The 12,982-nt window shown below is 34.6% G+C and overlaps 1 protein-coding gene across 4 annotated transcripts in view; it reads right to left on the bottom strand.

Annotated features, from left to right (window-relative positions):
- Positions 1-12,982, bottom strand: part of FNBP1L (formin binding protein 1 like) — a 110,039-nt gene that overhangs the window by 29,354 nt on the left and 67,703 nt on the right. For 3 of the 4 annotated variants that reach the window (XM_018045778.1, XM_018045775.1, XM_018045776.1), the window contains exons 3-6: positions 10,718-10,771; positions 9,259-9,406; positions 8,526-8,588; positions 1,645-1,749 (exon numbers count right to left, since the gene is read on the bottom strand). In XM_018045778.1, the coding sequence (XP_017901267.1) occupies positions 1,645-1,749; positions 8,526-8,588; positions 9,259-9,406; positions 10,718-10,771 (370 nt within the window). Of the gene's footprint in view, positions 1-1,644; positions 1,750-8,525; positions 8,589-9,258; positions 9,407-9,641; positions 9,781-10,717; positions 10,772-12,982 lie in introns of all 4 variants that reach the window. The other variant, XM_018045777.1, reaches the window with a different exon arrangement.

Here is a 12,982-nt window from a genome sequence, read left to right as displayed (position 1 = left end):
TGCAAGTGTTGTGGTCAACATTTTTATCAAGTAATGCTGACACATTATGTGTATTACCTGATGCCTAGAAGGAAATTAATATAGTGGGTGATCAAAATCAGGGATCCAAAAACCTTAACAGCAGGATCAAATCTAGTAATTGACATAGATTTGGCATATGCATTTAAAATGCCAACAGTACAAGTTCTGTCTGAGACACATAAACTTGTAACTCCTCGTATATGAAAAGACATGGGGATTTCAGTTAACCATGAACTCACTGAAAGTCAATCCAAACAACCAACATACATTTAGGGTATAATGTATACTCTACAAAAAAAACCCCAAATACACAGTATACATTTAAGGTATAACTGCCAAAAAAACAATATACATTTAGGGTATAATTAATATAAATTTAGTTTTCAAAACAAGCAAGGTAATCACACTCAGAACTGATCAAATGAACTATACCCCATTTGATATAACATACTTTAAGTGGAATATTGGTTAATTAAATGATATCTAAATGGAAGTAGTCACAGTGAATGGTAACTTGAAGATATTTCATATGTAGAATAGTTGAAGAAACAAACAGTTCATCTATGGGTAGAGAATCTGCTAACAATATCTAAATACCTATTTATGAGAAAAATAGATTTGTTATTTTAGTTTTTTTACAAACTGAAAGTGAACAGGGAGATGAGTGGGGTTAATATAAGGAAATGGTAATTTTTTTTTTTTTTTAATGAACAGGCTATTTTAAGATTCTATATTTCCAATGACAGGGAACTTACTATCATAAGAGGTGTAGGTTATTAAAAATAGGGTAGACAAGATAACAGCATAAGTTATAGCAGAAGATCTTTAAGGTAACTGTAACCTAAAATGTTTATGATTTTAGGGTTTTTAAAAAATTGGTAAAGCAAATGGAATATAGAAAATAAAGTATTCCTTTCTCCTTACTTTTTCTTCCTCTGATGCTATAGAATATTATAAAATTCTAAGGAGAAAATATACTAATGGTGGACCTCTGTATATACAAAAGAACGGAGTAAGGTTTGTCTATATTTCAAAACTCCAACATTTCAACACTATCACTGTGTCAAATATCCCAAGATAAAGAGCATACAGTAAGGGAGAAGGAAAAGCTAAGCCACCACAGTTATAGGACTGACCCTACCAACAGTTATGTTATAGAACTTCTGGCCCAGACTCAGTGAATGACAAGAGAGAATTCAGCCTTCCAAAATGAGTGAATGAATGAATGAGCTAATAAACAAATAGCGATAAATCACATTTCTCACATTTCTGACAGTTTTATCATGTTTTCCTTTCTGTAAAGTTGGGAAGCACACTATGCAGCCTCTATCTGCATACCCTATCAACATACCTTAGACTTTCTATCTTATTTTGGAATAGGATAGAACCTCATTCCTATGAGCAATTATCTTTCCTATGCACTCTGAATGTAGTCGACATTATTAATTTTGTTTACTTTCTCAGACCAGTATTGTAATTTAAAGTACACAAATATTTGTGTATTTTAGATTAGATGTAGAGTATCTCTTGCAGAAACTCTAATACCAACATGAATATTATAAGTATGATCCATATGCAAGTAAAAATATTTTGATATTAAAGTCAGCTTGAATTATTTCTTACCTTTTCAACATCTGCCTTGGTTGCATTAGTGTCATTATCCAATCTTTCATAACTCTGTTGTGCCTTCTCTGCCTCTCTACATTCTCTTTCAAATTTCTTTTTACTCTGTTAAAAAAAGTTAAAATACTGAAAAATAAAATTAGAGTTATCTCATTTCAAAGTTAATAAACAATACTAATACTAATAAACAATACATGGAACCACAAAAGACCAGAACTGCCAAAGCAATCCTGAGGAAAAAGTAAAAAAGCTGGAGGCATAATCCTTCTAGATGTAAGACAGTATTATGAAGCTACAGTTATCAAAACAGCATGATACTGGCACAGAAAAGACATCAGGTCAGTGGAGCAGAACAGAGAACCCAGAAATGAGCCCACATACCTGCAACACACCTCTTTGACAAAGAAGCCAAGAACAGTAAATGGAGAAAAGACAATCTCTTTAGCAAGTGGTGTTGGGAAAGCTAGACAGCTATGTGTAAATCAATGAAATTAGGACACCCCCTCACATATGTAAGAATAAATTCAAAACGCTAAAGACAGAAACATAAAACAGAGCACCATTAAACTCCTAAAAGCAAAACATTCTCGGATATAAATCACAGCAATATTTTCTTAGATCAGTCTCCCGAGGCAAAAGAAGTAAAAGCAAAAATTAAACAAATGGGACCTAATCAAACTTTTAAAAGCCTTTGCAAAGAAAAGCATCAACAAAATGAAAAGACCTATGGAACAGGAAAAAATGTTTGCAAACGATGTGACTGACGAGGGGTTAACATTCAAAATATACAAACACAACTCAGTATTTAAAAACAATAACAACAACAAAAAAATCAAAAAGTGGGAAGATCTAGAATTTCTCCAAAGAAGACATACAGATGGTGAACAGACATATGAAAAGGTGCTAACATAGGTAATTATTAGAGAAATGCAAATCAAAGCCACAAAGAAGTATCACCTCACACTGTTCAGAATGACTATCATCAAAAAGTCTACAAATAATGAATGCTGAAGAGGGTCTGGAGAAAAAGGAACTGTTCTACACAGTAGGAATGTGAATTGGTGTAGCCACTGTGGAAACCAGCATGCAGTTTTCTCAAGAAACTAAAAACAGAACTACCGTATGATCGAGCAGTACACTCCTGGGCATAGATCCAGAAAAGATGAAAAAAAACATGGATTGCAATATTCACAGCAGCACCATTTATAATATTAATAGCTAAGCCATGGAAACAACTCAAATGCCCATCAAGACAACTGGTTTAAGAAAATGTGCTATATATATATATACATACACACACACACACAATAGATGTTACTCGGCCACAAGGAATGAAATATTATCATATGCAGCAACATGGATGGACCTAGAGAATATCATACTAAGCAAAGTAAGTCAGACAAACATCTAAAAAAACAATCTAAAATCAATCTAAAAAAACAATACAAATGACCATATATGCAGAACAGAAACAGACATAGAAAACATACTTAATCATTACCAAAAGGGAAAGGGGGGAAGAGGGTTAAACTAGGAGTACAGGGTTAACAGATACAAACTACTATACATAAAACAGATTTACAAGGAACTATATTCAGTATCTTGTAATAACCTATAATGGAAAATAATCTGAAAAAATTCATGTAGATATATAAAAAACTGAATCACTTTGCTGTACACTTGAAACCAACACAATATTAAAAACCAACTCTACCTCAATTTTAAAAAGAGTAACTTTAAGGTGTTGCTACTGTGAAATGTGTAAAATTGCATACTAAAAGTAAAATTTTTCTAAATTAGAAAAGAAATTTTACTATCGCAATCAAACCATGCACTTCAAACATCAAATATCATAAGACTGTAAAGAAAAAAATTATAGGCATAACTGAGTTAATATTTATTATGCATCTCAATCTCTTTATAATAAAAATAATCACATGTATTTAAGCTCATTTTAAGCAGGACTTTTGGGTTGTTCGGTGTTTTTGTTTGGTTTTTACGTGTTTTGTTGATTGTTTTATGTTTGCTTGTTTTTTTGATGGGATCCCAATGTAGCTTAGAATATGGGAACATCCCTCCAAACTGGTTTTGGGTGGTTTCTTCCATGTGTCCCAAGAAATACCATCTGCACAAAATGGCTCCTAAATTTTTAAAAATTTAATTCAAATTACCATGACTTTGCAAAAGCTATTCAGAACTGAACATGTGATATATTTACTTTCCTGTGTATATTTTTTATCCTGAAATTAATGTCTCTTTCTTAAAAAATTGCTTTAGTTTCCAATGTACTCTTCTCTAATTTAACCCTGGTGTCCCCAGTTCTTTAAACCACTCCTCAGTTAATTCAACTACATTCACAATTCTATTAATTTTATTTTCTTAATGAAATCAAGAACTCAAGAGGTTTTTAACCTGCTGAAATTTGGACTGATTACCAAACTAGGCCTACTGTTACCTTGGGATTTCCCTTCACCATTTCCTGGGGATTCCTTTCAACTCTCCCTTAATTTGAATTCATCTCTAGCCCTACACCTTCCCCTTTCTTGGTTCATTTCTCTGTTTTGCTAGAACACATTCAGCAGTAGCTTCCTAAAAGAAGGTTTGTGGGAGATAATTTTTTGAGTCTCCAAGACCCCAAGCCTTTCCATCTCTTTTAATAAAGTTTAACTGGGTATGAAACTCTTGAGTAGGAAACTGTCGTCTTTCAGACATGTGAAAGTACTACTTCATTGTCTTCTGGCTTTCTGTTCCCTGATCGTTTGCATAAAACACATTTATTTTATATTTTGTTTTTTCCTCTCTGGAGTTTGGTAGGATCGTCTCCCTCTAACTGTTCTGAAATTTCATTAAGCTATGTTTTGTAACTGTGCTGAGCAACTGGAAAATCCTTTCCATCTAGAAACTCATGTCTTTCTATTCTGGGAAAATTTTCTTCCTGAATTAATTTTCCCTATCCATTTTCTAAGTTTTCTATTTTTAAAGATGATTCTTATCTTGAAAATCAATCTATAGAATGAGTCCTTTGAAAGTGAAAGTGAAGTCGCTCAGTCTCGTCCAACTCTTTGCAACCCCAGGGACTGTAGCCCACCAGGCTCCTCCGTCCATGGGATTCTCCAGTACTCTAACTCTCTTATATTTTTTCTATATTTTCAATCTCTGTCATTTTGCTCTACTTTAAGACTTCTTCAATTTCATTCTTTCCAGTGAGCTTTCCATAAAGTTCTTTTTTGTTCTTTGTATGTTCCTTTCTTAATAGTATCTTGTTCCTATTTCATGAATGTAATCATTTCTCTATTTCCTATGAAAATGCTAATAAAAGTTCTGGGTGTTTTGCTTGTTTGCTTTTCATTTTTAATTTCTATTTCCTTTCATAGTCACTGTTTCTTCAAAGTTGCTTTTTTTCCCCCTGTATACTTTGCTGTTTATGTCTGAAGATTTCTGCCAATCTGCTCTTCTTATTTTAAAAGCTAACTGGCAGTTTCCTTGGAGAAACCATGGTGCCTGTATCTTTAAGTCTTTTCCTCTGAAGCTAATTAAATTCCACAGAGGAAACTCTTCCAACTTCTTGTCTGGAAAATATATACCTTGATACCTGTATTCTGAGAATTACTAAGAAGAAAGCACAGGATGTCAACATTTTCTGTTTACCTAACCAGTTACAAGGTCAATTTTTTGTCTTGGGCATTACAAAACTATTCAGATAGTGCAAACCTCATTAACAACAAGGTCAAAAGGTTTAACCTTCTCACAGGATACCTCCCACTCCTTGACCTTCAGATAGAGACAAGGTTCTCTGTTGTCTCCCTTGGCCTGTCCAGAGTTCCTGCCACTTTTCACTAAAGGTTTAACCCTTCAAAGATTCAAACTTTATACAGGGATTTCAGTTCCAACTCTTCACACAGAGCTAAAACCTAAACTCTGTACTTGTGTGAGTACTAAATCCCAAGCCCTTAGCAAGGTCCTGTAAACCATGCCCCGACACCTCTGGAATCACTTTTCAAACGCCATTGTATCACCTCTTACACCTATTGCTCTGGCTTTTAGATTGTCCTTAGCGTCCAGCAGTAAAGAGATTTCCCTTTCCTTCAGGTAAGAGCTTTCTGCTGAGCTTAAAATACAATAAAAAATATTTTAGCTGTTATATCTAGGTATTTGTAACCAAGGGCTTCCCAGGTGGCCCTAGTGGTAAAGAACCCACATGCCAAGAGACACAGGTTCAATCCCTAGGTCAGGAAGATCCTTGGAGGAGGGAATGGCAACCCACTCCAATATTCTTGCCTAAAGAATCCCCATGGACAGAGGAGTCTATCAGGCCACAGCAGTGCATAGCATCGCAAAGAGATGGGCATTACTAAAGCGAATGAGCATGCATGCCTCTGGACCCAAACAATGTCTGAGTTAGCTCAGCTGACCTTATACCTAGTACCAGGAATACCTGTAAATTACATCAAATTTAAAAATTTGATGTAAGAAATTTCTTATAAAAACTTTAAAATGTACTTACTATTTTGATTAGTATGAGACATCAAATGATACTTAAAATTTATTCAAAGCATAAATATATCTGAATATGCATAAAATGTAGAATGTCACTTTCCTGTGAAGATTACATTTCACACTGAATTCTCTGAAACTCAGTTCAGAGCTGTGTTTTCAAATTGAATGGCTATAGCTACTAATTTTGGTATAATCTGAGGCAATGCATATATACAAAAGTACTTTTATAGTAAGTGTCTTACTGTTTGTGAAAAAAACTACCTAATAATTCCCTAGCAACAGCAAAAGAATCATGAGTACAATAATATTAAAAATACACCTTCCCTGAAAGATATTATACCATTATATGATATGATACAGAAAAGATTCTCCCTTCTTTATCCTTTGTGCTGTAGACTAATCAATAGCTACTTCTACTCCCTTATTCTTTCTTAGAAGAGCATACCTCCCTGTATGGAGGCTGAAAATGGATGATAACTTGCTTTACCAGCCACCCCAGAGCCAAGGCATGGTCAAGGAATCTAATCCTGTCAAAGGCATACATGAAGAATTCTGCTGGGGATTTTCTGGAAAGCTTTTCTTCCCAGGTAAAACAAAACAAAAGAGAAATGCTTCTCTTCAAGCTTCTGCATGAATTGAATGAGGATTGTGGTGTTTGGCTGCTTAAGTCAACTGCTGACTAAAAGGGACAAGCCTGAGGGAAAAAATCACGGTCAAGACAGCAACAACGACAGAAAGATCATCCTTGGTGACATCACTGAGCTACTGACCAACTCTGGAACTAATCTGTTTTTGAGCCCTGATCCTATAAAGTCATACGCTTTGTTACTTGGAAGCAGTCATCTGAGAGACCTGGAATCTCTGATGCTTCACTCTTCTCAATCTCTGATCATTCCTTCAGAATCTACTTCACAGGCTACTGTCTTCTGCCCTCATCTTAAATGTCCCTGGGGCCTTCTTTTGTTTTTCCTAGGTTAACAGCTGTCAATTTTTTTCCTTCAATACTCCATCACTAATTCAACCTATCCCTGCTAGTTCTTTAAATCTCCTGTCAATTATTTCAAATGTGTTAGACATTTTACAATTTTATTTCCTTGATTAGACATGAAGACATGGAACTAGAAAAGGAATCCTGCATATATTTCTCCATATTACACAAAAATTGTATTTGTGTGTCTCTCAATAGACTGCAGGCTCCACAAAAACAAGATCATTATCATATCTGCTTTTTGTACCAAACTCAATACATATTGTGGGTATTTTCAATATACCTGAGTTGAGATGAACTCACCTTTATTTCACAATACTGTTAATGTCTTAAATCTCTCCTACATTTTTTGATGCTTTCTTATGACTCTTACAACTTTTGCTTAGTAACAATTATTCTAAAGGTAAGTCAGCACATATCAACAGGAATGATTTGTGTCAACTCCAGTCTTTAAAGGAACCAATAACTCCTAGTGTAGGAGTTTGTTATTTTGTGCAAATGAAAGACACACACACATACACACTCATTAGGTGGCAATACTAAGGATGCTAGTTAAGGCAATTTTAAATTTAATAAATGTAAACACTCCCTTAAGTCTTGCTGAAACCAATCAGAAATAAAATCAAAACAAAAATGAAAACAGACTATTAATATACCTAAGAATTCTCAATCAGCACTGATTAGAATCTTACATTTACATTATTAGAGATACAGTGAACTGGAAGAAACATTTTATATAATCTAGTCCGCTGTCTTCATTTTTCATTTACTAAAGATGAAGTCATGAAAAAAATCAGATGCTAAGGGAAAGGCAGAACTAGAACCCAGGCTCTCTTTGTCTCAGTCAAATGGTCTTCTAAGATATATCACTATTTCCTTATTATTTCTATTCTCTACTAATACTTTACAATAACTGCAAAGACAAAAAGAATCTTCCTAAATATCGACAGATACCCGAAGATTACAGAGTTGGAACAAAGTACAGAACCACACAGGAAAAAAAAAAAAGGAAAATGGATACAATGATCTCACACTCTCTATTTACATCAGTGTCAAATTAAGAATACTACTACAATGAGAAATATTAAACTCAAATAGATAAGAAACAAGAGAACTTGGCTTCCCAGGTGGCACAGTAGTAAAGAATCTGCCTGCCAATGACAGGAGACATGGTTTGTTTCTTGGGGCAGGAAGATTTCCTCAAGTAAGAAATGGCAACCCACTCGAGTATTCCTGCATGAAAAATTTCAAGGGCAGAGGAGCCTGACGGGCTCCAGTCCATGGGTTGCAAAGAGTTGGACACCAACGAGCAACTAAGCATGCACACACATAAGAGAATTCAGGGTTAAATCAGCCTACGAAAATTTATGTCAAACATGAAAACATTATAACTCACATTATCCATCTGTTTCCAACACATGTCGAGGTATTGCTGAGCTTTTCGTCCCTCTTGAAGATGCTAAAGTGATAACAACCAAAAAAAACAAACAAATTTTAAAATTACATTTAAACACCACTTAAAGTCTAAAGGCCTCTCCCAAAAGAGTTTTCACTTAATTTTTTTTCAAGGTACTAATTATTATAACTTTATCAAGACTCAGGAAGAGAAAATCTCTCTAAAATGCATTTCCTAGAATATTATTTAAATACTTCAAATATAATCTTTAAGACATATAATCTCTAGAAAAATACATGATTATAGAGAACAGGGGTAGAAAAAGTTTTTTATAATGGGTCAGATAAATATTTTAGGTGTTGGAAACCACGTGGTCTCTTGCAAATATTCGACTCTGCTAATATAATGCAAAAGTGGCCACCTGCAATATATAAGTAACTATCTAAAAATGTAAAAACCATTCTGAGCTCATGGTATCTAGGAAACAAAAACAGGCAGTAAGCTAGAGTTGGCCTGCTGGCTAGAGTTTACCAAACCTCAGTCTTAAACCCAAAATGATCACAAATTAGCAAGAATGTCTTGAGATAATTTAAGCTAGAAGAAATGTAGTGAAATAGAAAACCAGTTCATGCTGAATGAACATACATAATTTTAAAAGGCAAAGTAATTACTTCATTTCTGTGAAAATACTGTATATGCTATTATAACTGTATAAGAATGATTTAAAAATTACCATTTTTCTTTCAGTTTTCAGATCATGAGCATATCTCATTAATTCACCATAAACTCTGTGGGCCATTTCTTCTGCTACTACTTCTCGCTGTCCTGCATAGTCATTTAACTCGTTAAGGATGTTAAAAAAGGCTATACACGAAGTAAACCTGACAAAAACATTAAAAATGGCAAAATTTATTTTTATTCTCATTACAAATGTTTTTGTGAGATACAGATCAAACCTGACACTTAACCAATTTTAACATATTCATCCTAAATCTCAACTACTAGCTCTAAATTAAGCTCTGCATTAAGCTCAAGTTGTACATGTTTATATATTTCCAGGTAGTCATAATTTAAAAATAAAAGGATTTGGGGGTCAAAAAATAATAAGAATACTACCTGCAGGCTCTTTTGGCATACTGGAATCTCTTACGTTGCCAACTGACTGGCCTGAGCTTGGGAATGAACTTGGTTGGATTCCTAGGCTTGGCAGCTGAGCCTGTTGCAGAGATGATGTGCTTGCTCTCCAGGACAGAACCTGCCAATCATACCACTCAAATGCATCTCGATGGGTGATCTACAGAACAATTTTGCTATCAGCTCTGGACACAGCTGCCTGTATGCCTGCCCACATCCTGAATGGAAGTGAAGTGCCACTTTGGTTGGCACCACAGAGGGTAAGAAGGGGCAGAAATAAGGGTAAAAAAAATTTGTGTGGAGGGAAGGAGAGAGACAAAGAAAATAACTGTATTAAAATGTATAGATCTACTTGAATATACTGCCAGAACGTTCTTACGTAAGCTGCAGGCACACAGCTCAGACAGGACTCCATTAACACTAAACCAAAGAATCCTCTAAATAACTGACAATCATACACAAAGTTATTTTAAGTTTAGTCTCTTTTGTTTCTGCATTTTATAAACATCCAGTTTTTGTTTCTGCATTTTACAATCATCCAGTTTCTTTTTGTTTCTCCATTTTACAACTATCCACGTATTCCCCTGTGTAAGAATGCCAGAAAGCTCGTAGACAATCCCCAACCATTTATTCAGAGTTCCAAAATTACTCTGAAAACCTATTCCTTTTCATTACCCCTTTAACCCAACCAGCTAAATTGTTTCACTATTTGTAAAAGAAAAATCAAGAATCTAACAAGCTGACAACTACAAAATAAAGTATGGAAAAAAACACCCTTTTCTTCTGGAGACTACATCATTCAAGTGGAGTCCCAATCCACCTATTACTTAGAACTCACACATCAACTATTCTAAAAAGCTATCATCAAGCCCATTGAAGTATGCGTTCTCATAAGAAAAAATAGTACTTTCCTCTTTCATAAACATAATTTTTTATTATAATACAAATCTTGTTAAAATTTTTATAAAAAGTTAATGGTATAGTATTTATTTTACTAAATAACAAAAATATACTCTTTTAAATCTTTATAAGCAATAATAAATAGGTATATAATTTACCTTGGCTCTTCATCTTTGGAGGAACGTTTGGGACAGTACTTCTTAACCAGATTTCTATAGGAAGATTTTTAAAAATCTGTTAAAAATGCTGTTGTTGAAATTGACTTACATTCTAAAAGTCTCCAATTTCACAAAACCAATAATTTAATGATGTAAAGTAATTAACACAGTAACATGATGATCTATCATTTCATCTCTGCAAAATCAGAGGCAGACCAGCACACAGACTCTGGAGTCAAACTGGACTACATGGGATTTTATGTGACATCTGTCACATAAGACCCCTCTCTATGCCCCGTTTTCTATAAATGATGGTAACAGTAACCTCTACCCCATATATGAGAATTAAAGCAGACAGTTATTTGCAAAGCATTAACCACAGTCCTTTATAGCATGCTCCTCAAAACATGATCCATGGACTAAGTAAAAGTCCACTTACTCTTCATTATCGATCCACAACAAGCTAAGTACAGAAGTTGAGAGTAATTTTATAAATGTTGAATCTAACCACAAAAAATGTAGGGTATTTCATGTCTCTTTTTACATCATTTTTCAAGTATTCAAAACTTTTTGTATTTTATAAAAGCATCAGTAGACACTTTAAAAGAATGTAGTCCGTCATCACAAATAATTTGAGATATACTAAACTATAATATTCATGGAAATTAGCAATTATGAGGTAATTGATTAATTTATGGATTATGGTTATAACTACAGTCTCCAACCTCTAAACTGATTGAATTCCAGAAATTACTTTTAAAGTAGTGATTTTAAACCACGAATCCATAAATTAAACAAAAACAAGTCAAACTTGGGCAAAGAACATCCCAAAGAGCAAGTAGTGACAAATTCTGAACAAATCAGCATTTTAAGCATTATTTAGAGTTACAGGTTATAATCAACACGCTGTCTTTGCATACCTACATCACTTACTATGCTATTTTATTGTGTAACAGTTTGTAGCAGACATATTTCTGCTCACCAAAAAAAATCTTGTTATTTCATACATTTTCCAGCCTACTTCCAGTTGTGGCTAATTCTGTATAATGGGCTGTAACTTTTGTGTAAATACCAAGCTAAAGCTTTACAGCTCATACATAAACCTCGGGCTTCCTCATTCTCTGCTGAAGCAACCGTGGAAGTTTCATGTTAAGATAAAGATGAAAATAATATGAACTCTTGAGTTGCCACATGGACTACTAGAGCATTATCACCTAGCCTTGTGGCTGACTTTGCATAAGCAAGAAATAAGCTTTTTCTGCTTAGCCCATGAGATCTGGGAGTTATTATTCTAGTACAACTGAGTATATCCTAAACTACAGCTCCTCTATTGTCATGCCCATGTAGTTGTGGCGTGCTGGCCACATGTAACAGTTGAGGAACACCTTTTCCTTTTTTTGGCCACATCCTACAGCATGTGGGATCTTAGTTCCCCCCACCAGGGATTGAACCTGGGCCTGCTGCAGTGGAAGCACAGTCTTAACCACTGGACCATGAGGGAAGTCCCACAGGAACACTCTCAGATCCATAAATCCATGCCAAAGTCCATCCTAAAATTTCTCTAGAAATTCTTGGTAAGAGATGTTCTCTTTTTCAATTTTTACTTTATATTGCAGTGCAGTTGATTAACAATGTTGTTTTAGTTTCAGGTGCATAGCAAAGTTAATCAGTTACCATTTCTTTCTTCAGGGGATCTTCCTGACCCAGGGATCGAACCCAGGTCTCTGACACTACAGGCAGAGTCTTTTCCATCTGAGCCACCAGGGAAGCCCAGTTATAACTTTAAATGTATCTATTCTTATTCAAATTCTTTTACCATTTGGATTATCACAGAATATTGCGCTGAGTTCCCTATGCTACACAGTAAGTAGGTCCTGATTATTTATCAATATGTTCTCTTTATTCTAAAGTTAAATTGAGAGGACACAACCCTAAAGAGGCTACTTGGGAATTACATCAACAGATAGGATAGCAAAATCAGGAGAAAAAGAAATTCTTACTTTTCTGAGAACCCAGATACCTAAGCTTTTCAGTCACATAAGCAATACATTTTTTTCTTTGCTTAAACCAATATAATTTGGGCTTCTGATACTTGAAAGACTATGGCTACTGCCACAGACATTAACACTAAAGTCTTAAGACACTCACACTTTAAACATAGCCTAAACAACACTAATTTCATCTCCAGCTTCTGGGAGGAAGAGCACCTATACAAGAGGGAAGGGGAAGAAGAAAGTAATAATACGTTTACCTTTTGAGCATGCC

This window comes from Capra hircus, chromosome 3, assembly GCF_001704415.2.
Source record: "Capra hircus breed San Clemente chromosome 3, ASM170441v1, whole genome shotgun sequence".
Classification (NCBI taxonomy): Eukaryota; Metazoa; Chordata; class Mammalia; order Artiodactyla; family Bovidae; genus Capra; species Capra hircus.
This window is presented reverse-complemented; position numbering and strand designations above follow the sequence as displayed.